General features: G+C 51.1%; 1 protein-coding gene across 3 annotated transcripts in view; it reads right to left on the bottom strand.

The window, feature by feature from the left end:
* LOC119154216 (fer-1-like protein 4) overlaps positions 1-27,274 on the bottom strand; it is a 41,499-nt gene that overhangs the window by 6,688 nt on the left and 7,537 nt on the right. For all 3 annotated transcript variants that reach the window (XM_037401485.1, XM_037401486.1, XM_037401487.1), the window contains 35 exons: positions 25,378-25,469; positions 24,717-24,758; positions 24,445-24,606; positions 24,147-24,207; positions 23,140-23,271; positions 22,915-22,977; positions 22,490-22,574; positions 22,067-22,226; positions 21,666-21,849; positions 20,375-20,561; positions 19,799-20,163; positions 19,069-19,177; positions 18,109-18,307; positions 17,245-17,365; positions 16,495-16,595; positions 15,840-15,927; positions 14,418-14,534; positions 13,230-13,382; positions 12,797-12,980; positions 12,259-12,383; positions 11,726-11,860; positions 10,346-10,519; positions 9,988-10,104; positions 9,473-9,634; positions 8,992-9,151; positions 7,826-7,929; positions 7,298-7,429; positions 6,630-6,678; positions 5,758-5,864; positions 5,262-5,393; positions 4,519-4,629; positions 3,950-4,077; positions 3,298-3,468; positions 2,362-2,516; positions 446-624 (listed from right to left, as the gene is read on the bottom strand). In XM_037401485.1, the coding sequence (XP_037257382.1) occupies positions 446-624; positions 2,362-2,516; positions 3,298-3,468; positions 3,950-4,077; positions 4,519-4,629; positions 5,262-5,393; positions 5,758-5,864; positions 6,630-6,678; positions 7,298-7,429; positions 7,826-7,929; positions 8,992-9,151; positions 9,473-9,634; positions 9,988-10,104; positions 10,346-10,519; positions 11,726-11,860; positions 12,259-12,383; positions 12,797-12,980; positions 13,230-13,382; positions 14,418-14,534; positions 15,840-15,927; positions 16,495-16,595; positions 17,245-17,365; positions 18,109-18,307; positions 19,069-19,177; positions 19,799-20,163; positions 20,375-20,561; positions 21,666-21,849; positions 22,067-22,226; positions 22,490-22,574; positions 22,915-22,977; positions 23,140-23,271; positions 24,147-24,207; positions 24,445-24,606; positions 24,717-24,758; positions 25,378-25,469 (4,746 nt within the window). The remainder of the gene's footprint in view (positions 1-445; positions 625-2,361; positions 2,517-3,297; positions 3,469-3,949; positions 4,078-4,518; positions 4,630-5,261; positions 5,394-5,757; positions 5,865-6,629; positions 6,679-7,297; positions 7,430-7,825; positions 7,930-8,991; positions 9,152-9,472; positions 9,635-9,987; positions 10,105-10,345; positions 10,520-11,725; positions 11,861-12,258; positions 12,384-12,796; positions 12,981-13,229; positions 13,383-14,417; positions 14,535-15,839; positions 15,928-16,494; positions 16,596-17,244; positions 17,366-18,108; positions 18,308-19,068; positions 19,178-19,798; positions 20,164-20,374; positions 20,562-21,665; positions 21,850-22,066; positions 22,227-22,489; positions 22,575-22,914; positions 22,978-23,139; positions 23,272-24,146; positions 24,208-24,444; positions 24,607-24,716; positions 24,759-25,377; positions 25,470-27,274) is intronic.

Genomic DNA, 27,274 nt, shown 5'->3' with positions numbered 1-27,274 from the left:
AGGCAGGGATAGGCAAGGACATTCACCCACCGTGGTGCATGGTGGCAGGGCTTAGAAGGCAGAGCAGGTCCCTTGCCACCCACACAGCATCCTCATCAGAGCACTGCTACACAGCCTGAGAAGACGGGAAGGACTCTGGGCCAGCAGCATTGTGACCACAACATCAATAGACAGAGGTCCCTTAAGGAAAGGGGTGTTCAGAAGCACTGCGAGAGGTCAGAGGGTGGATCTGAGCAAAGGACACCCACGGCCAATACTTCATAGTAGGGCCAGCCACCCACAGACACAGCTCCAGTTGCCCACCCAGGAAGGGACAATGCATGAGATCCATACCATGATGAGGAAACGGAAGGACAACAAGGGATCAGCTAGGGGACTGGGAATCAGCTGCCTGAAGGTCTTTCCTCAGAGCAATGTATAGGCCGGGCAAGGAAACACATCTTACCTGCACAAGTCCAGGGTTCTCCGGGTTGTACAGGGATCGGATCTCCACATGCTCTGGTACCAGCTTGTATCCGTACCCTGGCATCTCTTCCCAGTGCTGCAGGACGTACAAAGCCTTATGTTCATCATCCACTGACCAGTTCTCATCTGACGCTCCTCTCCTGTTCCTCACAGAGGCCTCTGCAGCAGGACACAGCCAGGCAGAAGATGAAGGCATCTGGCCAGCAAGAGCCATGTCAGGACATTAGTCACAGGCAGAAGTAAGAGAAGATGATGGACTGGGCAAACAAGCACCTCACCAGAAAAACAAAATGGAGAGAAGCAGGAGAGAAAGGATGAAGGGAATGAGTTCAATATGTTGCAGTGATGAGGAAAACTGTAGGCAGGAAGACAAACAAGCTAAGAGAAGTAAGAGGAAAAGGACAAAAAAGAATTTATTATGGCCCTGGGAAAAGGATGCAGGAGACACTGAGGAGGATGTGACCCTCTGAGTCAGTTTAAGTCCCCATGTCCCTGTGGTAGTGCCAACAGATCCAGATGAGAGGTTTTGCCCTATAAGTGCTCCACTTGGCAGTGACAAGCTGTGCTGTCTGTTAACAGTCTGTGCAATTGACTCATTTGGCACAGTAAAGCCAGGCAGCTCAAGACCAAATCCTGCTGGTGGAGAGAAAAGCAGAAACCAACAGGTGAGGACACAATGACCCACCCCTGTGTTTATGAAAACCATCTGCCCTTTCGGGATCAGTCTGAGACCAAAACGATCTCAAGTGGTCCCTGAGCTCAGCAGATGTTCACGGGGCACCAACTGCAGCCACATTTGAACCAGAGCCAGCTTTCAGGGGAACACCAGAGAAGCACCTTGTTTCTCCCTTCTCAGCTACCCAGTGACCTGAGAAAAGGTTAAAAAGAGCTTTTGGAGGCTCCTTGCCCTCTCCCGAGCAAGATTTCTTTCCCCTTCATGACATAAGCCACAGAGGACAGCAAAAAGCTGAGGAACAGCAGCACTGAAATGAACAGAAGGTGAAGTTGGCTGTACACTTAGCTGTCCCCTCTCTGGGCAGGTCAAGCACGGGGATCATCCTTCCTACAGGCTACACAGCATTGCCTTGTAGGGCCCAGCCATCCACAGGTGGGCCACATCTGCTCCATCCTTTCCTCCAGGCTGGATTTGATTGCACAGGTGCTGGCCATTGGAGAGAATGTGCTGAGCAGGACAGGCCTGTGCTCAGGGAAGTACTCAATCACTGCTGGTGGAGGGCATGAAAGGTTGATGTGTTCTTGGACATCTGTGCCCCTGGCTCAGGGTTTGTAACGTCAGTAAGGAGGAAAGAAAAATGGCAAAGGAGAAGCAGAAGCTGCCCACAAGGATAAAATCAACAGTCGTGAGAAGCCACGGGGAGTCACCCAATGCACCCAAAGCCACGAGAGCAGAAAGCATCCCTGAATGACAAAGCCAGCCAAAAACAGGAAAGGAGACTGAACACTCCCCACCCTAAAAAATAATTAAAAAAGGATGCCAGTATCTTGCTGCTGGTGCTCACAAGCAGATGGAGGTAGAGCTTTGTGCCAGCATCAGCCACCAGAATAAGCTACGCCGGCAAACCCCTGTGCACATCACTGCTGTGCAAGTGGATTTACTTAGCTCCACCCGCTGCCCGGGAAGCCACTTTGGGACCTGATGGCCTGGATCATGTCTTCCAGGGCAACATCACTGAAACCAGGCCACTGAGCACTGAGGATGCTTCCCATGGTAACCCAGAAAGCTGGGCCATGCAGGGCATAGAGTGGGGGCAGCTGGACTGGATACTTCAGGGAAGAGAGGCTGGTAGGTTCCCAGACCTCTCACCAGCATGTGCACTGCTGAGCACAGACACCCACTTAAGGGAGCAGTCATTGTGTTCTCCAAGCCCTCTGTACCTTCAGGAAAAGCCTCTGGGGGGACCTTGAATATTTTATTGTCCACTTTGACCTCCTCCCGTCTGTACTCTGGTGCAGGGAGCAAATTTTTCTTGCATAAGCTATCCAAGATCTGTGTGGGTTTGAAAGCATCTCGCCACATGTTGTAGCTGTTTCTGCATGGAAAGGAGAACATCGAGAGCATCTTCAGCTTAGACATAACATGTTTTTTTCCTAGGCTGTGAAATGCCCTGCCTTCCCTACAGCACAGGCTATGCCACCAAATCCCTGCTCAGATTTTCACTGGGAAAACCACGGGGACACAAAAGCTTAATGAATGAAAAACTTAACAAACTTCTCCTCCCCGAAAGCAAGCCAGGCTTGCACCCCACAGAACCATTAGCTTCAGAGTAGTAACAGGAGAAATTCCAGCCGCAGCTTGGGAGAGAGGTTTTAGCAGTGCTGGGGACTCAACTCCATGCACACAGCTTATTCTCCAGTAGCAGGGTAGGCGAAGTTTACAGAAAGCTGGCCAGCGACACCAGAGAATCGATACTGAATGAGGCCAGAGAAAAACAGATGTCATGAATCTTGCTGCTCACAGAATTAGCTGCTACCAGAGAAATGGCCCTAATTCCTGAAAGAGCTCAAAATCACATCATTGTCAAGGGAGCGCTTTTCTCATAGAACACCAACATGAAAGCATTGAAGAATTTTTTGCTACTGTACACAAAATATGTAAGTCTGCAGTAGAAATGAGAGCTATCACAGGAAGCTGGTAGGAATCTAAAGGAGATGGAGTTATCCATGTAATTTGTAGTCAATCTGTGGAGCACCTGCTCAAAGGATACTGTGGATGCCAGCTCCGTCCTGCAAAACTGGAGGTGCTCTGCTACCCACCCAAGCAGTACATGAGAAGAACGTGTCTCACGGCCCTAGTGTCACACCGGTACCTACATGTCATACTGAGAAGCCACTCCACAGTTGGCCCTGTGCTTGCTGTAGAATCGATTCTCCAGGTCAATCTTGGTCTCCCCAATCAGATCATCAGATCCAACCAAGTCATGGTCAAATATTGCCACAGTGAGTTCTGATTCCATGGGAAAGGACACTGTCAGCTCCACAACTCTGGACAGAAGCAAATGGGGAAAGTACAATCAGCAAAGAGGATGGAAATGAAACACATGCTCTGCTTGGATCATCCTATGCATTTAACAACTGTATTTGACAATTCAAAGATAGAGTTTGGTTCTCTGTAAATCCAGTGTGTGCAGTTTTCAGTGTGCCTGTTCAAATAAATTAGTTACTTTTCCAGGAACATATGCCCTTGGATAGAGGTCTTGGAGCTCGGGAAAAAGCTCCCTAATGTTCTGTTGCTGCTTGGCTCGCTACTTTATCTTAATCAAGCCCTTGGGAGTACTCCCTTCCTAACCCAAAACACTTAGGGCTCCTGTGTCAGCTGGAAGCACAAGACATGCCTGGGACCTTTGTGTTACAGCACAAGATTCTCTAGCAGAAAGGAACAGAAGACCACAGATACTAGGCCACAGCCTGAGCCCAGATTTGTACTATTCCTATTAAACCTGCTAGATGAAAATTTCCTGCATACTCTCCAAACACAGGATTGAGCTGCTTTGGGATGTATCGCTCCTTTGTGTCCTTCTGCTCCTGCCCCACAGTCACCATCACGTAGGGATCTGCCTTGCCATTGGGGTCTGCTGGAGACAGGTTCGTAGCCTAGAATACACAAGAGGTACTGCCATATGTCAGCTGCAGAGAGCAACCTGCACAAGGAACACTGCACAGGCCTGAGACCATCCAAGCCTGCTGCTCAGGTCCCTCCAGCAGCTGCCCCAGAACAGAAACAGTCACATTTGCACACAAATCCCCACTCAACAAGCTACCGATGTCTTCAGTGTCAGACCACCTGCTTGCCCATGGACTCAAAGCAGGTAAGTAGAGCCAAGAAACACACATCTGGATTTTTAGCACCTCCTGAAGCTATGCAGCATGGAAAGGTCCCCCTGGACAAGACACAGCTGACTTCCTCTGGGCTGGCAGAGCCTTCAAGCCAGCATTGAGTGTTTCACAGGTGCCACTTGTATATTTACTGAGCAGAGAATGGCAGGAGGTCCACAGGGAGGGACATCACTGCCACCACCACCACCAGAGACTTACCTTAATGATGTAAACTCTTACAAGAACCTTGATGGGTCTGTTTCTTGGAACGCCCTGGGAGACCTTGGGCTTTGCACCAGCTTCCTCAGTGGGGTAGACATAGAAGGAACCCTGCAGAAAAGACACTGCAAGTAACAATCAGATACAAAAGATAGTATCTCAGACAGGATTGGAGCCACCAAGACCAGCTTCGCCTGCCAAATGAAAGACTAGAGCCATGCAGACCACAGATACCATGGACCCATGCAGACAGTCCTTTCCAAAGGCATTATCACATCCACATGGCCCAGGTAGTCCCTGTTTGCAAGTTAGGCTGTAGGCTGTCAGACCACTGCCAATGCTGTAAAATCTGAACATTTCCAGGCACACTTTGGACTGCCAAAGGCAGGGGCACCAAAGGTTTTCTAGGGACCTTCTTAAATCAACTTCTGTAGTTGATATTTCAGAGACTTCAAGATCTCCTGGGTGGGAAGATAGTGCCTCTTTTAAACAAGTCCTTTATGCTTCATGTTTTCTCTTTGCAAGAGCTAAAAAATCTAAATCAACTAACAAAGAACTACAGTATACAACTGCTTCAACAGGTACCAACGGTACCTGGCCATGCTGCACCGTGGCCTCACATCACCTTGCACAAACATGCACTCTCCAAGGCTTTGCTGGTGTCAGGCACCTGTCTGAAATGCAGGTTTTCCTAAGGATTTTCTTACACATGCAGTACATATGTAATTCAAATGATACAGTACCTTGTACTTCCCCACAAAATGTTCATCCTCGTTTCCATCTTCATCCTCACTTGCTTTGCCACGATGAAGGGGGAAAATACACAGCCAGTCTTCAAAATTACCAAACTCATTTTCCAGCTCAGAGTTGTAGATCTGAAATAAGTACAAAGTAATTTTTGGGCCTTTTCCGGCCATCTTAAAGGGGAGGAGAGTCAGAAAGATCATCCCTTCTGCGCTTCAACTATTTCATCTGGTCCTACCTTACCCCTGTATTATTCAGTGCCGAGTGCTATTGTTTTCCCTTATCCCCCTAGGTCCCTCCTCAGGTACGCACACACATCCCAGCTTGGCTCCAAGGTCTCGCTAGCTGTTTCAAAGCCCAGCAACAATGGGGGCCCAGTGCACACTGCAGGTTCTCCTCCCAGTCTATAAATTCCAGTGCAGGGAGGTGAGGACAACAAGGACAAAGAGCCGGGGTTGAAAAAGGCCAGATCTGTCACTCCAATAATGCAACAACCTGAAGGGTGGCGATGATCTTCCTCTTGGGTCGAGCAGGTTCAGCTTCAATTGCTATCTCATCTTCTGCTTCCACATCTATGGAGGATGCATTTAAATTCCCACCTTCTAGAAACGGCAATAAGAGATTAAGAAACACTCTGGCCTCTCCCATCATCTCAAGTATCTGTCCATAAAATGACCCCAGCAATAGCTTTTGCTTTCGCCCAGGGCTCTGAACTGCGTCAGGGTAACCAGAGCCATTGCTGTCTAACCAGGTGGCTCTACAGCATCTCAGGTTTCCCAGCAAAGAAAGCCTCTCCTGAAATAGGGTTTACATAATTTCTATACTTACTGTCTCACCTCCCCAGGTCATTCCTAGGCGTGTCACTGCTTACACCTCCACAAACCTGAGCCTGCAGCTTTAACACTGTTCTAGATCACCTGTTTGCTATTACTGTCTTTGTGTTACCTTGAAGTGAATCCTCTAGCCCAGGTGAGTACCCCATGGGCACAGAATCATGTGCAGCTCCTGAACAGTTTTGCCTCTCCACCATCCTCTCTCCATCCCACCTTTGCTTCCTGCTCTCATCTTGCCAATCCCATGAGCCTTGCAGCTGATCTTTCTGTGGGTTTTTGCTCACTCAGGAAGGCACTTGCTTCAGCACAATTTTCCATACTTTGCTGAGGGAAGTTTGGTGTTTAAACTTGAAATAGCCTTTGTTAGCCCTTGCCAACGTTTCCAGTCTCTCTGCTTCCTTTTGTGTTGTTTTTGCTGAATGTTGCAAAGCTGTTGCCTGCTCAGATACCATTCCCACAAGCCCAGCACCCTCTGGGATGGTGCAAGTCGTGACTCTTCCCCACAGAAAAGCTGGATGTTGCTAGAGGACTCACCTGCATCATTCACGTCATCATTCTCAACATCTTCCTCATCACTGTGTGTCTGAAACACAAACAGTTACCCCACTTCCCTGACAGCAAAGGTGTCTGCATCCAAGCACAGGCCTGTCAAAGCTTTCAAGCCAGGAGAGTCAGTAATACCTAGCCTGAGATCATTTAGCATTAACATCATTGCAGGATGGTATCCAGTGAGTGCCTTAATGACTTTTGCTCTTCCCCCAGATCCTCCTGCTGTTTTTTTTGTTGTTGAGATTTAAGGGACATGGGGCAAGGAAAGAAATCTGGGGCAGACCAGCTCCCATAGCACATCCTGGGAAGACAGTCAGGACAGAAAGTAAGCAGCATGAAAGCCCCTGCACCGCAGCTAAAATCAGCAATGTCACATTTTCAGGAGTGCCTCAGCAAAAATCCAGTTGCATTCTCAAAACCACTTGGGCACCTAGCCTCATGGATGTGTCAGCACCCATTGTCTGCTGAAATCAGTCCAGCTGGTGCACGCTTGATACCTGAACACCTCAAATGCGCTTGACACACAAAAGCCCACATCTTCCTGCAGATCCATGCCAGGTGGGCTCCTAAGACACTCAGTGCTGTTGAAAGCATGCTCCTCAAGCCAGTGCAGCTACTTTTCCCCTCTGCTGACAGCTATCACAAAAGGTTACCTGGTTATACAGCTCCTTCAGGGACTCATAGTACTTGGACCACCAATCCAGTTCTTCGAGCTCTGGTTTTTCCTCTTCATATTCATCCTCCTTCTTTACAAGCTTATTGATGCAAATTTTCTTCAAAGGAGCCTCCAAAGAACGGAGAAAGGGGTTCAGAGGGAGGAAATGACCACCCAGGACACCCATGCACCCTGCTCTAGTACCCTGCGAGCCTCTGGTAGAGGCTCAGCTTTCAGGCAGAGCACAGGAGCTGCAAAGCTACACACAGCCCCAGGTTTGTGCTTTTCTACAAAAGCAGCAGTTTTCAAGGCACTAGGCAATGTAGCTCTCCTCCCTGTGCCAGAGCCTGGACATGCAACGGTGCCAATGAACAGGCAGGAGAGAGGAGTGTTTGAGTCCAGAGCAAAAAATTATGGTTGAAACCTAACTCTGAACTTCTGAACATTATTTTTTGTTTTGAATGCTTGTAACCTTCAGTTTGGCTCTCCAAACTTCAAAATTTGCTATGTCAAATACATCACTCACCTTCACAAGACTCAGGGGGTGAGTGCTGGGACGTGGGTCACCAGCTGCTGGGGCAATGTTTACCACAGTCTCAGAAGGAAGATGCTGGGATGAGACTTTCTGAGCTGAGACGAAGAGAAAGAGTTTCAAGTTTCCATGCATTTATTCCTACTTTTTGTCCCGTTGTTATTCCACAGGAAAACCCTCCCTGTTACCTCACTATAGTGTGATTGCTTTGAAAGCCTTTGACAGCAGACCCTACAAAAATATTACAGGAAATACAAGTACAGTGCTGAGACTGGACACCATGATCAACATGCTTGTTGCTGACTCCCAGGAATTCAGATTTATGAGATACACCTTCCGTACTTGGAAATAATCACAGATGTATCAATCCTTTGCTTCTTCCCTTTTGTGCTGTATTTATTTGCATACCTCTAGATCAGGAGCTCTGGCTGTCAGTATCACAGAACTATTTAGTGAATCTATTACCCAATGAACAGACCCAACGATGGGATGGGAGAGAAGCGTAAACCTTTCAATCCCTGGTCCTAGTGGACCAGCTCCCTAAAGCTTGATGGAGGCCTCACTGGGGACAGATCTCTAGCCTGGCTACACAAGGGGCTGAAACAGCTAAATACAATAGTCCTTCCCAGGCTAAACATCTCAGATTCTATACACAAACTTTCCACAGGGATAAGTTACTGTCTAGTATATAGCCCCAGCTAAACGTCCTTCTGGATAAAGACGTCTTCATGAGCCATTCTCCCTCCTCTACTTTCTACAAATGTAAGGCACACAGTGCCTGGGAAAGAGATCCCAAGGAGGTGCCACATTCACAGATGAACAGTCCTGCCAGTGTGGTAGGGAGGCAAACATTAAGCTAACCTTGGAGAAAACAGTAAGTTGCCCTTTGCCGTCCCCAAAGAGGGATGCCAGCCCTTAACACAGCACAACCGCTTGGCTGATGCTGCTTCCTGAACGCCAGTCTGGAGACAAGTGCTACAGACCAGGATCACAACCTGCCTCCAGCCCTACCCTGCCCCACGCTGTGCTTTTTCTGGGCATCTTGTGGATCTTGGGAGAGGGCTTTGCTGCCTGGCTAGTAGGGAGTGGAAGGGCCACAGATCTCTGCCACTGGCAGAACCTGCCTGCTGCCTCCATGGGAACCTCACCAAGCAGCTCACCTTTGAGCACATCTTCTGGCTCCTCCTCCAGCTCTCTGGGAGAGAATTTCATCACATCAGACACAATGTGGGTACCCACCAGCACAGTGCGTCCAAACGCCCGCTTCTCCACCACAAAGATACTGAGAGGAGGGTGCAGGTAGACCTGCTCTGGGAGCTCCTGCAAAAGAACCACACATGGGGCTCACAGGAGCAAGGATGATACCCATGGCAGCCTGACCGCAGGCAGGGAGGTCTGATGGCGCACCTTGCGGCACTGCCCAAAAGCCAAAGACTTGTAGTGACAAGTAATGGCTGAGACTGCCCTTGGTGGGCAATTTCATGAAGGTTTTCATGTGCAGCTGAACCACGTGGCCACGTGAGAGCAAAACCCAAGGGGCAAGCTCCCCTCCTGTTACCTTGCCACAAGCACACAGGCAGTACATGTGTGCAGGACAGCCACAGCGCACCCTGGCATGGCAGGATCCCCGTTCCCACTCACCACGTCCATGTATTTGACCAGCTCAGTGAAGTTGGGGTTTTCTTTGTAGGCCACAATCACCTCTGACTCCACCTTCTTGCCAGCACATTCAATGATCACCTGGGGCTGATCCACCTCAAACAAGTTCACCCGCTTCAGGTTCCGCAGGCCCCAGAACAGGATCTGAAGCACAACATGAAGCTTCAGAGCTGCTTGAGACAAGCCAGGCATGGCACGGCCATGCAACCTGCAACCTTTCCTTGTGCCGCAACCCGCCTCACCTTGCAGGACACAGACCCCAAGAGAGGCATGAGGCAACCCTCCCAAGCCAGCTGCCCAAGGGCTCTGGCTTTTAAACTCCTGAGACCGTTTCTCCCTCATGTCAAGCACCCCGTTTTTGGCATCTTCTCAGGCCTCAAAGGGACATTTTAGCTCCAAACCCAACTACCCCCCTAAGTCATGCCCTCTGCATAGGCCAGCTGTGCTGTCCAGTTGGGGCAGGCCAGCAGGAGCCAGCCCAGCAGAAGGCAGCGTACCTCTATGCGGAACTCCTTCAGCACCGGGCGGATGCCCTCAGGAATGATGAACCGTCCAGCATGGGGGTCTCCCAGGTAGTCAGGTTCCTTGGGCTCCACGTCCTCAGGCACCGATGGCTGAACAGGTGGAGCCAGAGCACACCAAGTGATGAAAGCCACTTCTACTCCATGCCATGCACCCTCTCCCTCCCCTCTTGATCTGTGCTCACACGCTTTGTCCCTGCAGCCTCCCTTCAGCTGAAAGCCAGATATGGCTTTCACCAGAGAATCCTCTGGTGGGCCGTGCAACAAGCTCCTCACATACACAGCTCTCCCCAGAGAGCTGGCAACCACATGCAGGTTCCTACAAGCCCGTTACCTCCAAATAACCACTGTAATCCAGTTCAATCAGCTCAAAAGTGGCAATGAGCTCTCCCACTGCTTTGGTGCCTTTGTAGAAATCAAAGAACTGCAGGGCAGGTTTGGTGTACGGCTCATCAACCAACTTCACCTGTGGAACGGCAAAGGCCTGGCCAAGGAACTCGGGAGAACCCTGCAGGAAAGAGGGGAATGGGTCAAAGCATCCCTGTGTTATCTCACCACCTCAAAGAAAAGACCACCCCTAATTCCAGCCAACCTGGCACAGTACAAGACTGCTCTTCCACCTTTGCCATCCTCTGATTTCCTCTGCTCCATCCAGAGCCAGAAACAGATTACATGTGCCTGTAGCAGCTCCTCTTAACCCTCCTCTCCATCTCCATGCAGAACTGGACAAATGGCCTGGGACCATGCAGCAGAGGACATCTAAAGCTAGATCAGGTTTCTCAGTCTCCTCCAGCCAGAGTTTGAATGTCTCCAAGGACAGACAGCCCACAAGCTCTCTGAGGTACAGGCCCAATGTTTTCTGGGTGAAAATTGCTTCCTTATATCAAGCTGGATTTTCTTCTTGTTCCAACTTGCATCCATAGTCTATCATCCTGCCCCTGGGTGCCTCCAGAAGAAGTCTGACTTCTCCTTTTCTGCCCTCTCCCATCAGGCAGCTGCAGGCAGCAATAAGACACTGTCTTTGCCTCATCTTCTCCAGGCTGAATATACCCAGCTGTCCACCTCTCCTCACTCTGTCCTGTGCTCCAGTCCCAACCCTCTTGGTGGCCTCCTTTGGACTCACTCCAATATGTCAGTGTCTTGCACTGGGACCCAGGAAATGGTCCCAGGAAAGCTGCTCAGGAGAAATCCGGTGTGAGTTACACCATTTCCCTAATGATAACGAAGGGGGTGCAGGAGAGGAGCGTGACTTCGAAGTACTAATGAAGGCAGACAACAGACTGAAGAGCAATGGAAGATGACACCTGGGAGACAGAGGATAAGGAAGGGCTCCAAGAGCTACATCACCTCCCCTGATTACAAGCCCTCTGCAATGTGAGCCTGCTGAGGAAGTGGGGCAGGCAGCTGGGAGATGTGCAGTGCTTCTCCAGAGAGGAGAGATCTGAGATCCACGAGCACTCATCAAGCCCTGGCTCAGAGCATCTCTGAGCCACCTGCACACTGCAGCCAGCAGCTTCACCCCAGCTTATAGCAGAAGTCTGCATAAAGTCTCAGCCACAGCCCTCAGGACTCACCACCACCAGTGGACCAGGATCAAGCTGCATCATGATCACACCAAACAGAGGTGTGGCTCCTAAATACCTCATGCACACAGAGCTCCTCTGCCTTCTCTGTCCTCAAGAAGACAGCAGGAGGGCAGCAACGCCATACTTACAAATTTATTGTGGCTGAAAAGGTTGATTATAATGATGGGGGTCTCTGTTTTCAACTCTTCTTTTTTCCCATCAATAATGAGCTGGTCAAACAGAAGTAGCTCATTCCACAAGGGGCTCAGTGTCTCCTCCAGCATCTGCAGACAGACAGGAGGCCTGAGCGTACCACAGCCAATGGAAACAAACCACATGCACTTTGTAAAGAGAGTAAGAAAGCACAGGCTGATCCCTCCTTCCACGCAGCCACAGGCAGCCGCTGTCTGGCAGCAGAAAAGATGGTTGAAGTGTGAAATCAGCACTTGGGATCAACATGCCAATCAACCTTTGAAATCCTGTTCAAAGACACATGTGTTTTGTCAAGTGTTCCCTGAACATAGTCACACTGCCCAGGGCACACAGATACCCTGTGCCTGGAGATACAAAATTTCCAGGAAGACTGCCCTATCACTGGCCTTCAATGTGTCAGTGAGGACAAGATGATTTTTCTCTTCCCAAGTCCCCAAGAAAGCAGAGGCAAGAGTTCAAGCGGTCTCACCCTGGTGGTCTGGCAATAAGTTGAAAACACCACTCTCACAAAGGGATCTGAAAGGCCATTGTCATCTGCAGGGAGTATCCCTCGAGCCTGATACAGATGGGCTCGGAGCTGGAAATAGCTGAAATCTGGCAAGAAAAAGAGAACAGACGTCCCAGTTCCCCAATTCAGCCCTGTGTGAGACCAAAAAACGCATGAAGAAAGAGGGCCAGCCAGGTAGGAGTGGGCACATCCTGCAAGGAATGGGTACCACTTCTAGGGGCACTCACTGTGGTTCTCAGAAGGCCGGCACATCTCAAAAAGTTTGGCTGAGCAAGACAAGCTCAGCAGGCTCCCCAGAGACCTCTGGTTAGGACATGACATGTGAAATGTGCAGTGATCTGCTGTGAGCACCCTCAGGAGAGCAAATTGGACCTGCTGGTCCCAGTCATGCCTTGGAAATGATAAGCCAGGTCCTGCTTGTTGGACACTGACCCTGGGACAGGCCCTCTCTCCTCTCCTGCTAACAGTGAAGCCATGGAAAAGTGGCATCTGCACTCACCATCCCTGCTGAGCCAGCTGGGAAGACTGTATGCCAAGAGCTGGGCTATCTCCTGTCCACTCTCAGAGAGGTACTTGAACTCCTCAGGCAGCTCCATCAAACAGTTCTTTGCATATTTGGTTACCCCAAGCCACATGTAGATTTCCAATTTGGCAAAGATCTCACCAGTGTGTAAGCCAGGGACCTGGAAGCACAGGAAATTTAGTAGGCTTCCCATCCTATTCATGCCCCCCCTTCAGACCAAGATGATCACCATCAGCCAGTGACCGACCAGAGCATAAGAGACAGAGCACCACACAGGGAGGCAAAACGCAGTGGTGGAGCAAGAGCTGTTTCCTTGTGAACTCCCAGATTTCAGGAAGGAAGGCTGGAAGCAAGGAAGGAGAAGCACTGTGAAGCAAGCAAGGGCACACCGTTTTGGTACAAACCCTACCTTCATAAAGACAGTCTGGATCTTTGCACAGTCCTTGCCTTTCTCCTCCTCAACTACCGAGTAGAGAATGTTCTGTGCAGGAATTCTTGCATATGCCACACGCCTGTTGTTGCTGAGCATCCAGACAAGTACATCGGGGAGGGTGCACTGGGGCTGAAGGAAAGAAAGAGAGGAACATCACAGCAGAAGAACAGCACATATCTTGTCTTCCCTCCACTGACACAGTGAAAGCTTCATCTCCTTGCAGGAAGGACTGCACAGTGCTTTGGAGATCCAGAAGCAAATGAAGGGCCTAATGTTGGGCACATGCTTCTGAGAGTCAGCCCTGCAGGTATCATGGTCTAACACCAGCTGGCAACTAAGCCCCACACAGCTGCTTGCTCAGCCCCCTCCCAGTGGGATAGGGGAGAGAATAAAAGTGAGAAAACTTGTGAGTTAAGGACAGTTTAATAGGCAAAGCCAAAGCTGCATGCACAAGCAAAGCAAAACAAAGAATTCATTCACCATTTCCCATCAGCAGGCAGGTGTTGAGCCATCTCCAGCATGTGTAATAGTTACTTGGGAAGGCAAATGCCTTGTTTTGCTTTGATGGCGTGCACGGCTTTTGCTTTACCTATTAAACTGTCTTTATCTCAACCCATGAATTTTCTTACTTCTACTCTTCCAGTCTTCTCCCCCATCCCACTGTGGGGTGAGTGAGTGAGTGAGTGGCTGTGTGGGGCTTAAGTCACTGGATGGGGTTAATCCATGACAGAGACCTTATTTCAATGCAAGTTTCAATTTGCAGAATGCGTCCAGGGTCAGTCCCTGGTGGGACTGCAGGTAGCACAGGTGAGACTGTTTTCCCAGGCAGACTGCCCACAGTCCCACTGCAGGCACAGCCTTGGGCTGGCCAGGCAGAAAGGGCAGGGAGGCCTGGGTGGCCTGGAGCTGGCCCAGCTCTGCCTCCAGCTCACCACTGAGCTGCTTGGAACCCTGCAGAGCTGCCTAGATTCATCCCTCAAAAGAGCTATTGCATGAAAGAAGGTAACTTCCAGCAGCTGAAACCTGGATTTTACACAGCAAGGAAAGATAGCAGAGGAAAAGCCCCAACTCAAGCTAGCAAGAGCCCTGGCAGCCAGCCCAGAGCCTTCTCCTTGCCTGTACCCTCTCCTGCTCGGAAACAAGGTGCCCTGGGAGCAGCTGTACCTCTTTAGCCATGAAGCGTAGCTTTGCCAGGATCCTCCTTGTCTCCTTAACCTTCTCCTTGACATTGGCTTGAGTCAGCCGCTGCCTCACGCGGAGCCCCTGCTTTGCATACAGGACCTGAACAGAGAGCACAGCTGTCACACAGCCTGTCATGACCCAGGCATGCCACGCTGGCACCCATCATGGGGGCTCTGAAGGGGAGCATCCATGTGCTGATTGTGTCCATCCTGCCCCATTGTGCCTGACCTCCACCACAGCTCGCTTCCCAGCTGCCGAGAGCAAACCTCCATGAACCTGTCAAAAGCCATTTAGTGAAGGGTGCCTAGAACTGGATACTCCAATAACTCACCAGCTCTGACAATACCAGCTGGTAACAGAAATCCATGGGCTTTTGCATCATTTGGGGCAGAAAGATGTATGAGGAATAAACATTTCAGAAGCTGGTGGTCTAAGGGTCCAGATAGTGCCTGAGGGAGGCTTTGCACAAGGAGCAACTTGGGGCCACAAAAATAGGGGAATACGAAGATGTAGGAAACTGGAAGACGGGGCTAGGCTTTTATGTCCATTAGTTGACAGTGTACACATCTGAGGAAAGACTTCGTGATGAACCAAAACTAATAATATTCCTAAGGAATTCAGGGAGCAAACCCAGTATGGACGGACAAGGCCAGAAACTCATCTCTTCAGCTGGTTCTCTCTTTCAGAGAGTCTCAGACTTAGAAGAGTACCTTCACCATAACTCAGGTGATCTTCAGGGAGGCAGACAGAAGGGAGCTGGGACCCAGACATGCCTAAATTTTACTTCCTGCTGCTCTCATTGCATTTTGGTCAGCTTTTCAAAGGTATGTAGTCTGGCGGGGACTATGAATACAGCCACATACTCTGCTGTGTGTGGATGAAAGGTATGTAACTGTGCTGTCATTCAGCTAGCTGGTCTTCTCTGCAGGATTACAAGTGCCTACACGTCACCATCCTCAGGCAGATGGATGGCTGTTGTAGATCTTCTGGATGGGTATCCAGCCTATGGGCTGAGTTTCCAGGGGCACTGGGTCTCAGTGAGCTTCCGCAAAATGGTCTGCAGGAATAGCCTGTGCCAGAAGGCCTCCAGCAACCAAATGGGCAGCAACATGCATGTGCTCAGCCACACTGGTCCCACAGGAGAGGAAGGATGGCATCAGAGCACAACAGCATGTGCATAAAACTGGAGGCAGCACGGCCAGTCCCTGCTTCTGTTCCTTGTGCTGGAAGCTGTATTTCTCTGAGCAGAGGTTGGAGATGCTGCAGTAAAAACCTATAACTGATACCATGAGTCTTAGCCCCAACTTTCCTTCCTAGTCTCAGTTCTAGCTGGTCCTCCAGAAGCATTCCCCAGAGTGGGGGCTGCACAGGCTCCCACCGCCACCACCAAGCCCCATAGCTTACAATGTTGCGCATCAGGTATTTCATCCGACATCTGTCGAGGTTGTTTGGATGTGCCATTGTTTTTCTCTCTGTGCTGAGTGAATACTGCCTGCAATGAGAAAAGCTGCACAGGCTCTGCATCCCCTGCACCCAGCAAGCAGCACACAGCTCACACAGCAGGGGCACAAGCTCCAAATCCCTGGTACTAATCTGGATGTATCAGAAATCCCCCTCTCTGCAATGCCCTCTCTCCCTCTCCTCTGCAAGCTTTTTAATTCAGAAGGTACACTGGGGATCACTCAGCACCTGAGGCTCCCTCTCTACTGTCACCATCACAAGGCTGGGGAGTGAAGTGCATATCAGACCCCAGTGGGCAGTCACAGCAATTGAAACACTAGTCCCTTGTCTGTGAAGGAAATGTCCTAACATTTAGGAAACATCCAGGAGTTCAGGAATATGGAGGCTGCATATTCCTGTGACCTCTGTGCTTCCCAGGACTGGGGTCTCCTCTCCAAGCCTGAAGAGCTATAGGATCCTTTCTCCAGGTTGTCCTGGTTTCCTTCTGCTCATCCACCTCAAGAGGACAAGAGAGCAGGCTGTGCACAGCCCAGGCAGAACACGATACAACCTCCTAACCTGAAAACAAGAAACCTTAGGAAATCAGGGACATGCTAACCTGCATCCAGCTACAAATTCCTCCAGCACATCTCTGAGCTGCTCTTCTGCTTTAGCCTTTGGCCTTCTCATGAGCTTCTCCACATGGTCCAGCCCCTGCTCCTGTGGGGAAAGCCCAACATTCAGGGAGCTTGTGGCTGTGTGGTGTCAGAGTGAAACATTACAAGGATGCATTTGCCAGAAATTACTTCTGCCTTTCTGCAGAGCTGGGAATTGTGAGAGTGCTGTAGGTCAGCACTGCACTGTCAGGAACTCTCTTGAGCATGGGGACAGCCTTAACACTGGTTGTTACACCACCTTCTGTCTCAGTCCTTGAACAGCCACTGAAATACACTTGGCAAGCTCTGTTTTTGCATTTCTAAGCCCAAAAGGGAAAGGCAAGGCTGCAGAAAGAGATCATCCCCTGCCCAATGACAGCCGGAGGCTGAGAGTCTGCTTGCAGCAGCATGTCCCCAATGCACACTGCAGCTCAGGACTGGCAGCAGAGGAGCTCTTTGTCACAGATATAGTGTCACTCACACCTCCAGGAGCCACTGTCAGGCTGCGGCACAGCATGGGCACTAGCTCTGCACTCACTGCCCTGTCCCACGTGTCTGAAGGGCAGGTAGGACTGAGCCCTGCGAGAGACATGCACTCACACGGGGAGGGTGAGGATGTTTAAGACAAATGTCTTGCAGAGCAACTGCATGGACTACAAGGAAAGCACATCAGGAAGGACCATGCTGCAAACATGACACACTGAACACACTACCAGGCGCTCTGCCAGTTTGACAATCCAGTTGGAAATGCAGAGTCTCCAGGTGTGATCCTCCCAGTAGCTCCACACATACACGCAGGGTTTCTCGTGCGTCATGGGCAGGCAGCTATATGACCTAAGGGCAGCAGGCACAGGAGGTTAGAGCTGCTGTTTGCAGAAAGTACACGCCATGTCACAATGCAGCACTTGTGCACTCAGCACAGGGAGCAACATCTGGGCACTGTCGCGCTCACAGAGAACCAACTGTTTTGGGCCCTGCACCACCAACATGGTGCAAGCTGCTGGATCTGCCCTTTGCCATCCCAAACTCACACATAGGGCTTGTAGCAGAGAGCAGCACAAGGCTGACGGGAGCATGGGATGCTGCCAAGGTTTCTTACTGCTATGGAACTGAGCAATAGTAGGCACAGGGCTTGCAACACAAACACCAGGACACTGCCAGGCCTGTGGGACAAACAGGCAGCAATCACAGAGCAAACCTATCACCGGAAGAGCCTGTGTATGTGTCTCGCCTGCTCAACATAGGACAGCATATGCTGCAGTACTCCTTCCTCCTCACCAGGCTTGTCCTTAGGATGCTGCTTGTTAACCAGAAAAGGGACCGCTGTTATCAATGTGTCACAGTTTCCCTGGGATCCTGTCCTTGGCCACCTACACACATCAAGCAGACACCATAGGGCCTGTAGGGCTAATGGGCAATGGCAGCCAGCTACGTCATGGCAAGCTGCAGGGTTGCAAAGAGGAGAAACACCTGCACAAGCACTTGCATTGATGAGCTGACTAAACATCTGGAATAACCAACCTGGGAAGCTGGGGCAGGACCAGGGCAGGTAGAAAAGAAGGACAAAGAAAACTCACCTGTCATACTCCATGGGCTCTGGTCTCTGGCCTTTTGTCACCGACTTGTTCAGTGCTGCTGAAGCTGGGCCCAAGGCTTCAACATTCAGCTCACCATCTGAACCAGGGTCCAGCAAAGGCTGCTCTTCTTCTTTCGCTTCTCCCTTTTCCACTCTTCTCTGTACTTTGGTCACAACCTCTGCAGCTTTGCCATAGTTTCCTTGAAGTTAAGCATTAAACAGTAAACAGGTAAGTGGGATCACTGTTAAGGAAGTTTGCTAGCTTACAAAAAGTGCAATCGTCCTGCCAAGAGAAGCACATGAGCATGCACTACTTTTGGAACTAGCAGCTCAGTAGCATCCAACCATCAGAGCATCACATAGACAATCAGTTCTGAGAGGGAGCCAGGTGATTGCAAGGAAGTCCTTACGTATGCCTTCAAGTTCCAGCAGCTACAGGTGCCTGCTAACTGCTATCTAAATCTCCTACACTGGGGTCAGCAGCAGTCACTCAGGAAGATTTCTCAGCATCTCCACCCATCCAGCTTAGCAGGTGGGGGATTGAACCTGCTCTCCTGCAATCGCTTCCCCACCACCCACTGCCATAGCCCCTCAACACAACATGGCCAACCCCAGTATCCCAGCTTCCCCTCTTTTGCTTTCCTCTTTCTTGCTCCCAAACCCTTCTCACCTCTTATCACCTCACCTTCCCAGAAAAACTTCCAACCACTCTCTCCAAAGAGGCAGTTCATACAAATACTGCAAACGTCCAATCCCATAGGAGAGCATCCAGACTTTTAAGGTAATTAAAGCACTGTGCGCACTCCCTGGCCTCATCCCCCATCCCTCCTGAGCTCCTGTTTTGGAGGCATGAACTGTGGAAGGGCTGGCACCTTAGGACTGCAGTGCTGACTTTGGCTGTCAGAGAGAGATTCACACTGTTCCCATGGTTTCTGGAGACAGGGCCCTAGGGAATACTCACCTATCGAGATTTCAAAGCTGACAAACTTGGAGCTGAGAGAGGGGTCCATCATAGTGGCTTCAAAGAAGGCAGTGAAGAGGAGGAATTCCTCCTTCCTCCCCAGCGCTTTCTGAACAAGGAGACAGAAATCCACCCAAGAGCCTTGTGCACCAAAACACTGCCTCAGCAAAAATTTGCTGAGCACCAGGGCATGACCAGTGCCTGCGAGTCCCCCTAAGGAACATCAGTGGGATGCTGCTGAGGTCACGCTGGGCTGCCAGACATGGGACAACAGGTCAGTGCAGAGCCACAGCTTCGGCTGATGCTTGCATGAAGCCACTGAGCAGGTTTGTAGGCTAAGGGATTGGTACTGTACCAACACAGCTAAATCTTCCTTGCCTTTCCCAGGCCAAGTAGGGACCCAGAGCCAGCCAACAGCTCCCTGACTCCAGGGGAAAAATAGTACATGCATAAAGGCAGCTGTGCCCCGGGAAGAACACCCACATGTCCTGCTTGTGCCAGGAAGGCAGCGCATGTGGGGGTGCTCCAGCCTGTGGGAGGCAGTTTTGGGGCTGTAGGTGTGGCCTCAGCCATTCCAGAGGTTCAGAAAGCCCTCAACACCCCAGCAATGGACAGGCTGGGTTTGCTCCAGACCGTTACACCAACAACTGATCCCACTGTCTCTTCCCCATGAGGACTGTGCGTGCTACAGGCCAGTGTAGGTCAGCCACACCAGCATGGCAGGACTCACCTCAGGGAGTGGATGAAGCTCTTCCACCTCCACAGTGACCTCCCTAGGCTGCTTGGCATCCTGAGAGCCCCCAGCTTCCTCCTCTCCCTGCAGCTGGTTGAGTTCTTTGGCCTTCTCCTTGAATTTCTTACTTTTCTTCTTCAGCTTCAGTTTGCTTAGGGCACCTTTCATCTTGTTCCCAAGCTTCCTCTCTGCCATGCTGAGGCTGCTGAAGATCTCCACCGTGATGGCCATGAGGATGCGCCCGCGGTAGAAGATCCCCTCACCCATGCCCTCATTGAGGTCTTTGTGGATGTCCCGCAGAGCTGAGTTCTGCGGTGAGCCATACAGGTTCACCCAGGCTGGACCAAACGTCGGGTTAAAGCCTGCAGTGACAGGGACAAGGTCTAATTACACCACAGTGTGCTGCCGCAGAGAGACCTTCCCCCAAGAAGACAGCCCAGGACACAGGGATGTAAGCATGCTTCAGCTACTCCTGCTTGCCACCACCAGGAGACCACCATGGCTGAGCAGAGGGTGCGTGGCATGGGGCTTCCCAGGACACCCTGTCCTGCAGGCAGCAGTGCCAGGCCTCACCATTCCTGCCAGGGTCTGAGATCTGCTGCAGGTCAATATAGTGTGTAGCAATGGCCACGTCTCCAACACTGGCATCATCCAGGACCTGCACTTTTATCTTCCTGGCCAGAGGTGGGAACATCTCAATAAAGCTGATCTGTTCATTCCACTCAGGCTCAGTGGTGTTGGTCTCCACTGACGTTTCCCCCTAGGAAGGAGAACATGTGAAAGCCATGCAGTCCCTGCTGGTAGCCAGAGTAAGGGATGCCTCAGAGCCTTTCTGGGAATGGCAGGTCCTCCTGTCCCACCTGCAGATGGTGCCAGGCAGGTTCTGGAGGTGGCAGCATCCCTGCTCCTGTCCCTGTACGAGCAATTGCTCTCTGTGCTTCAGTGAAGCCCTTTTAGTAGGGCCTGTAGCAACAGGACAAGGGGGGGATGGTTTTAAACTGAAAGAGGGTATGTGTAGATTAGGTATTAGTAAGAAATTCTTTGCTGTGATGGTGGCGAGGCGCTGGCACAGGCTGCCGAGAGCAGCTGTGGGTGCCCCATCCCTGGCAGCATCCAAGGCCAGCTTGGACAGGGCCTGGAGCAACCTGGTCTAGTGGATGGTGTCCCTGTCCACGGCAGGGTGGGTGGGAACAAGACAGTCTTTAAAGGTCCCTTCTGACCCAAACCATTCTGTGGTTCTGTGATCAAGGGGACCTGTTACAAAGCCGTGGCCATGCCCTGCACAGCCAAGGGAAATGCTGGAAGCAAGCGGAGAGCACCACCAGATCCAGAGGTGTCACAGGGCCCCCCTGGGAGCACACCCAGGACCACCATGCTGCCCATGCCCAGGGACTGATTCTCATCTTAATGGATGTCACAGGATCTGGAACCCTGGCCTTAGGTGCAAGAAAAAGGCCACTAAAGCTCAGTAAACTCTCCCAAGGGTGTCAGGCTGAGTCCAGGTTTACACAGAGGACTTCTGCTCTAGGATTTATTTGACCCTGTCCCGATGTTCAGGGATATGAAATCTCTGCCTGCAGAGCTAGTAGCTCAGCCAGTGGCTGTGCTCAGGGCTGCAGGTGTCCCCCATGCATATCTCTGCAAAGATAAACATCCCACAAAAGATTTCTCATCCAGACACTGCACTTCCATGGCCACATGGCTCAGGCCACTGCCAAAGATGGTGAGACTTGGGTTCTCCCAGCCTGTCTCCAGTGGGACTGCTGTGTCCCACGGAGGCTCCTGGCAGTCTCAGCCCAGCACATTCTGCCACGCAGCCAAAGGAGGATCAGCCTGGCCCCATGCTGACCCCCAACAGACTCACCTGCTGCCCACAGAATGAGACCCGCACGTACGGGTCAATAAAGACTTTTTTCTCCCCTATGATCTTGGAGAAACCACCCACGATGCCTGCACTCATGCTGGGCAGGCCCTCAGCACGATACAGCTTGATGCAGACCCTGGCCCAGGGCCTCTCTGCAGGGACTCTCTTAGGCAGCAGCAGGTTCCTGAAAGACAAATTCATATTCTGGCTCTCTCCTGGAGCCCAGAAAACACAGTGCTGGGAAATGCCCTGACTGACAGGAGGTTTGGTTCCTGCCCCATCACAGGTCTCTTTCCCTGGGTCTTTCCACACCAGAAGAGGGGAAAATGGGGCAAAAAATATAGTGCTAAGAGCGATGTGACTGTTTTCCCCAAGGCCACGCAAGACCACACTACACCTACCTTTCAATGTCCTCACCCCGGCTGCTGGAGGAGGTGGGAAGGGAGCCCACAACATCCCCACGTGCAGTGACAGAGATGTTGCACTTCACAAAGCCTTTCACGCCTGCCCGGGTGTCTGTGGGGTCACTGATAACAGCCCACTTCTGGAAAAACCTGTGATCTGAGAAGGAAGAGAAGGAGTTCCCTGTGGAGCACCCAGGTTACCATTTCACATCCCAGCTACATCTGCACTAAGATTGCCCTGACCCTGCCTCTGAAGGTGCAGGAAGTGTCACCACCCCTCAGACAGCTGGGAGAAGTGCTCAGATGAACTAAGTGCTTTAAAAGCAGGGCCCTCACCAGACCCAGCAGAGCATGAAGGAAAACATCAGTTTCAGACAAAGCCAAGGCCAGGGAGCAGGTACACAGTGCAGTCAGTCCTACCTGGCTGGCTGTACACTGTTGCAATGTCCATCTTGAACGTTCCTATGCATGTTCCCAGGAATGGTATCTTCTTTGAGTGGAACACCTGCAGACAGCACAAATCCTCCTGAGCACCGAGATGCTTTCCCTTGGAGATGCTTTCCCTTGGTCGAGGAGGATCAGGTTAGAGATCATTTAGGGAAACCTGACACCTACAAATCCATGGGAAGGCAACACTGCCCAGCACTGGCTCAGAGCAGGGCTGGGTCTCTGCTGTGCTGTGGCCACAGGGAGGCCTTTTGGTCTCTCTGCAAGGCAGATGCCTCTGGCTGGAGTACCTGGCTGGTGCTGGTGCCCTTGCTTTGCACATCACTCCCAGCACCTACACACAGAAGCATCTGGCTGTACCAGTCACTGATGAAGGATAAAGAGGAGGACTTACTTACCAAGATCTCTATGAGTCTGTGGAACAAAGTGTCCCTTGGCTCATGGAATTCGAACAAAAAATACTGAAAGAGAAAAGCAAGACAGCTGAGCTCCAGGCTTCCAACATGGCATCACAAGCTCCTCTGCCTGAGAGCAGCTGCATCCTGAGCATTCCCTGCAAGGATGGTCCCAGCCACCTGGGACACTGGTAGGGCAATGACAGAGCCTCTGTCCGTATCACATACTTCATTGTAGAAGGGGCAGTTTGTTGACTTCTGTGTTGCCGTGTGCTTCTTCTCCTCTCCAACCTTGACTACCACAAAGGGGTTAATGTTCACCCCCACCAGCTTCTGCGCTTCAATGATATTAATCCCAACCTACGAAAACGTGGGAGAAAAACCATTGGATTAGCAATTTCCTCATTTCCAGCTCCATCTTCAGCTTGTTTCAGCAATACCAGTACGCAGCTGGGCAGGGCCCTCACTGCAGGGGTGGATGCTCAGGGCAGGCAAGAGCATGGTAATAGCTTCAAAAAAAGGATCGTAGGAAATTCCACCCCCACAAAAGCTTCCTGCTTGGTTGGCAGGACCCAGCCCTGAAAAGCAGGAGACCCAAATGTGAGTCCATGTTTACTTAGAACAGGGGAAGGATTTAAATCAATAGCTAGGCTGGGAGACCTGCCCTGAAATCCACAAGGCAAAAGATGGGACTGAACTCCATTTCCAAACTTCACAGTGGTTTGAATAAACCCGATGTCAGAGCACTGGCAAGAGCCACAGCTTCATACCAGCCTCCCAGCATCCCCAAGAAAGCCCTTGCAGCAGCCCTCCACCCCCAGCCACGTCCTGCAGATGTCCCTGGGGGCCCAGGTAAAGCCCTGGGGAAGGTGGCAGGTATCAGCTGTGCCTGGGTGCCCTCTGAAGCTCTGCTCAGGCAGTGTTTTTGCAGTAGCACACAGGGCTGGCTGTCAGGCTGATTCTCTTCTCTTGTACATCCATAGCTAGCTACATGGCCCAAAAAGAAATTCTGCTCTGGGTTGGCTGATGCTGGAGCCAGCACTCATGGATGCAATCCATTCAGGGAACCTTACACCTTGCCCAGGGAAGGCATGCAAAGCAAGAAAGTGTCTTCATGCCAGAGGCCTTGCCAGGGTATGTAGCAACTGGAGAAGCCCAGGCCTGCAGCAAAGCCATGAGGGACCAGCTGTGGGGCCAGGGGCAGCTGCAAGGACATTCACCCAATGCTGCATTACCTGGAAACTCTGCGGGGTTGGGGTGGCAAAGAGGTCCCGTGAGAAGCAAAGTCTGGAGCGGCTGCACAGAAAAACAATCTGGGTAAGCAGGTGTCTTCATCTGCATGGACCTTGGAGACTGGAAAACCCTGGCAACAAGCAAATCCCCAGCAGTCCCTGTTTGGGGCCAGTGGAGATTGAAGGTTTCTGACATTCTGCAAAAGCAGAATGCCAAGAGATGCAGGATTTCCCCTATGAGCTAGCACTTTCCATCCCAGGGCCCAAGCAGAGGCAAGAGAGAAGAACACATCATGGATACCTCCTCACAGGGCTGAAGACAATGCCAGAGACCTCCATCTCAGACGCATCACAGAAATCCTCATCCTCCTCTTCCTCGTCAGTCTCCAGGCCTTTCGCTAGCTTCCTGCCCAACACAGCAGCCCTCCTGTCCAGTTCACTTGCTCTTGGACCCTCGGCTGCCCTGCAAACCCCCTGCCATGTCATGCACCATGTCATCAGCCCTGACGAACAGGTTGTGCACTCCCTTCCACCCAGGAGGGTGAGCTGATACACTCAAGTAGGGCTACTTACTGCAGCTCCTCAAATCCAGGATTGTGGATGATTAACTCTGAACTGTAAGAAAAAAAGAGATACTTTTCTGAAAAGGAAAAAAAAAAAAACCAGCATGTTGTGTTGTTCACTGATGCATTTAAGTAACAATGCCACAGCCATGCTCCTACTTGACTCTTGGCAGAGACACAAGCATCCTTCTAAGTGATGCTTTTCCACTGTCCCCACTGTACAACTGCTGCTTTGCCTCTGGTACTCCAGAATTGACACTCCCTAGACCTTGCTGCTGCCTGTCATCCTGTCTGCTCAGACTCCCACATCTCTCCTGGCTTTGGGCACCACCTGTGTGCAGGGTGCCTGGGGTTGCTGCAGTGCAAAGCCACACTCTGCAACTTTGCAGCCACAAAGTCTTGCTCCCGTCAGCCAGAAAGGCTGCAGAAGTACTCTCAAGTCCAAAAGGACTCCCAGATCACAGAGGATCATTGCACTCATGGGCTGTTTGTAAAGACAAGGTATTTTCTTTGAAAGAGCCCTGCTCATTTATGGCTGCTGTAGAGCAGAGATGCATCATACTGGCCAGAGGTGGAAAGTAAATGAGGCTGGATTGCATCCCGAAGGCTGCCACTGGCAAAAGCACCTACATAAGCGGCATGGAAATTTGCTCCTCACAGGATTTCAATACCTGTCTTTCATCTGATAGACAAAGTCCTCTTCAACCCAGGTTCCAGCAGAGCCATCTGGAGGCACGTAGCGCAAATCCAACTCAATGTAGATCTACAAACAGAAACTGAAACTGCCTGAGAGCTTGGCAGCCGCAAAACAACTGCAGAAATGTCACAGAAAAGGGGAAGTGGAGCATGGAAGTAAAAAGGAAGTGAGATGCTGGTGGAAAGAAGGGGGAGGAAGGGGGTCACAACCCCATAAGAGGGCTATTTATACCAGATGCTCCTTGTCTGCCTCCATCAACAAGCTAGAGTTAACCAAACTCCCTCCCCTACAGCTTCCCAAACTCCAGGATTCACTGAGAAAAAGCTCGCTCAAGGTTACACATCTAAAATATACCATCGAGGCACCTCCGAGAGCCACCTCCGGGCACTTTCAACAAGGAAAGTGGGGAGAGCCCTGCAGCAGAGAAAACTAATATGCAGGGGTTTGGAGTGGTCTCTCTGTGGGAGGCACGAGACAGCTGGCAGAGCATGCCCAGGCATGGCAGTTTGGTTTAAAATACCATGACAGCCATAAGCACAGCCAGAGTCTGCATCACAAGACACATCCACTTAGCATTAGTGAGGAAGACGACAGCCAAAGAAGTACGGGGCATGTTGTGTATCAGCACAGCCAGCATGGGTCTGAAAAGATGGATCTGCAAACATGGATCTGCAGGTGACCAGCCGAATCTCAAACCAACACAAACGCACAAGAATTTCCAAGCAGAGGCCAAAATCACAGCCATGAAGGAGGTCACTTCTCAGTAGGCTGAAGGGGATGTACAAGCTGGGTTCATAGTTTAGTCCCTGGGAAAAAATGTTTCTGGAAGGAGAAATACACACAAAGCAAGCGGTACTATAGTGGCTGGGAAAGGTAGCAGCAAAGGCTGGATGGATGCAGAAGCCCAAGATAAAGCTGGGTGAATAGCTGAGGCTTGGAAAAAACCCATTCAAACCACTAGGAGAAAAAAGGATGGAAGTAACTCAAGTCCCAGAGAAGAATAGGACTTGGAATAGAAGGAAGGGCTTTGTTCCCCCTCTGCTAAAGGAGCAGAGATCAAAACATGCCCTTGGGGACATGTCTCTTCGCGGCTAAGCTGAGGAAGAGGGCCTCAGGCTGCTCGTGGATGAGTGTCCAGCCTTGCCTGCTCTATTCTGTCCCAGGGCTGCACAATCCAAAACTTAACCTGGTAAAAAACCAAGTGCGGTTGGTTTTTCTTTGGAGCAGCTCATCAGCATGAGTGCTGCTGTTAGCACAAGGCAAGAGGCAGCCAGGGGCAAAGGATTGGGCTACAGAGCAGCTCTGACCTTACAGCAGTGTAAGTGCCCCTAGCTCTGTCCCCTCAAACCATTGCCAGCACAGAGTGCTGCTGAAGGGTGGGTCTAGACCTTGTCTCTTTGCGGGCATGCATGTTTATGCAGTATGCTGCATCAGGCTAAAAAATCACCCTGGAAATGTTCAGTTTCCACCCAGACCTGCTCCCTGATCCAGCCAGCTCAGCAACATGGGAAAGTTGTGCCTGTGGCACTTGGTCTCATGGTCTGCTGGCCACAGAGCTGCATCCCACATGCCACTGCAGGCGTGAGTCAGGCTGCCCACAAGCAGGGCAAACAGAGGTGCAGCACATTGCAAGACTGCCTGTCTCCGCCTTGCCTCTTCCCAGCCCCACCTGCAGCCCTGGCACCAAGCCCTGGTTGTCTGGCACTTGCTGAACTGTGCCTGCACACACCCAGCTGCCAGGGCACAGCTCGTAATTGTGTTGTGTTCGTTTTCCAGCAGCACAAAGGGCTCAGTGAGCCCCACTCCTGGGGTGCGAGGAGAGCAGGACTCACTGCACAGAGCAGAGGGGCAGGCAGGTGTCAGAGCTGCTC

This window comes from Falco rusticolus, chromosome 10 (assembly GCF_015220075.1).
Source record: "Falco rusticolus isolate bFalRus1 chromosome 10, bFalRus1.pri, whole genome shotgun sequence".
NCBI lineage: Eukaryota > Metazoa > Chordata > Aves > Falconiformes > Falconidae > Falco > Falco rusticolus.
The sequence above is the reverse complement of the archived record's forward strand: the minus strand, read 5'-3'. Positions and strand labels throughout refer to the sequence as shown.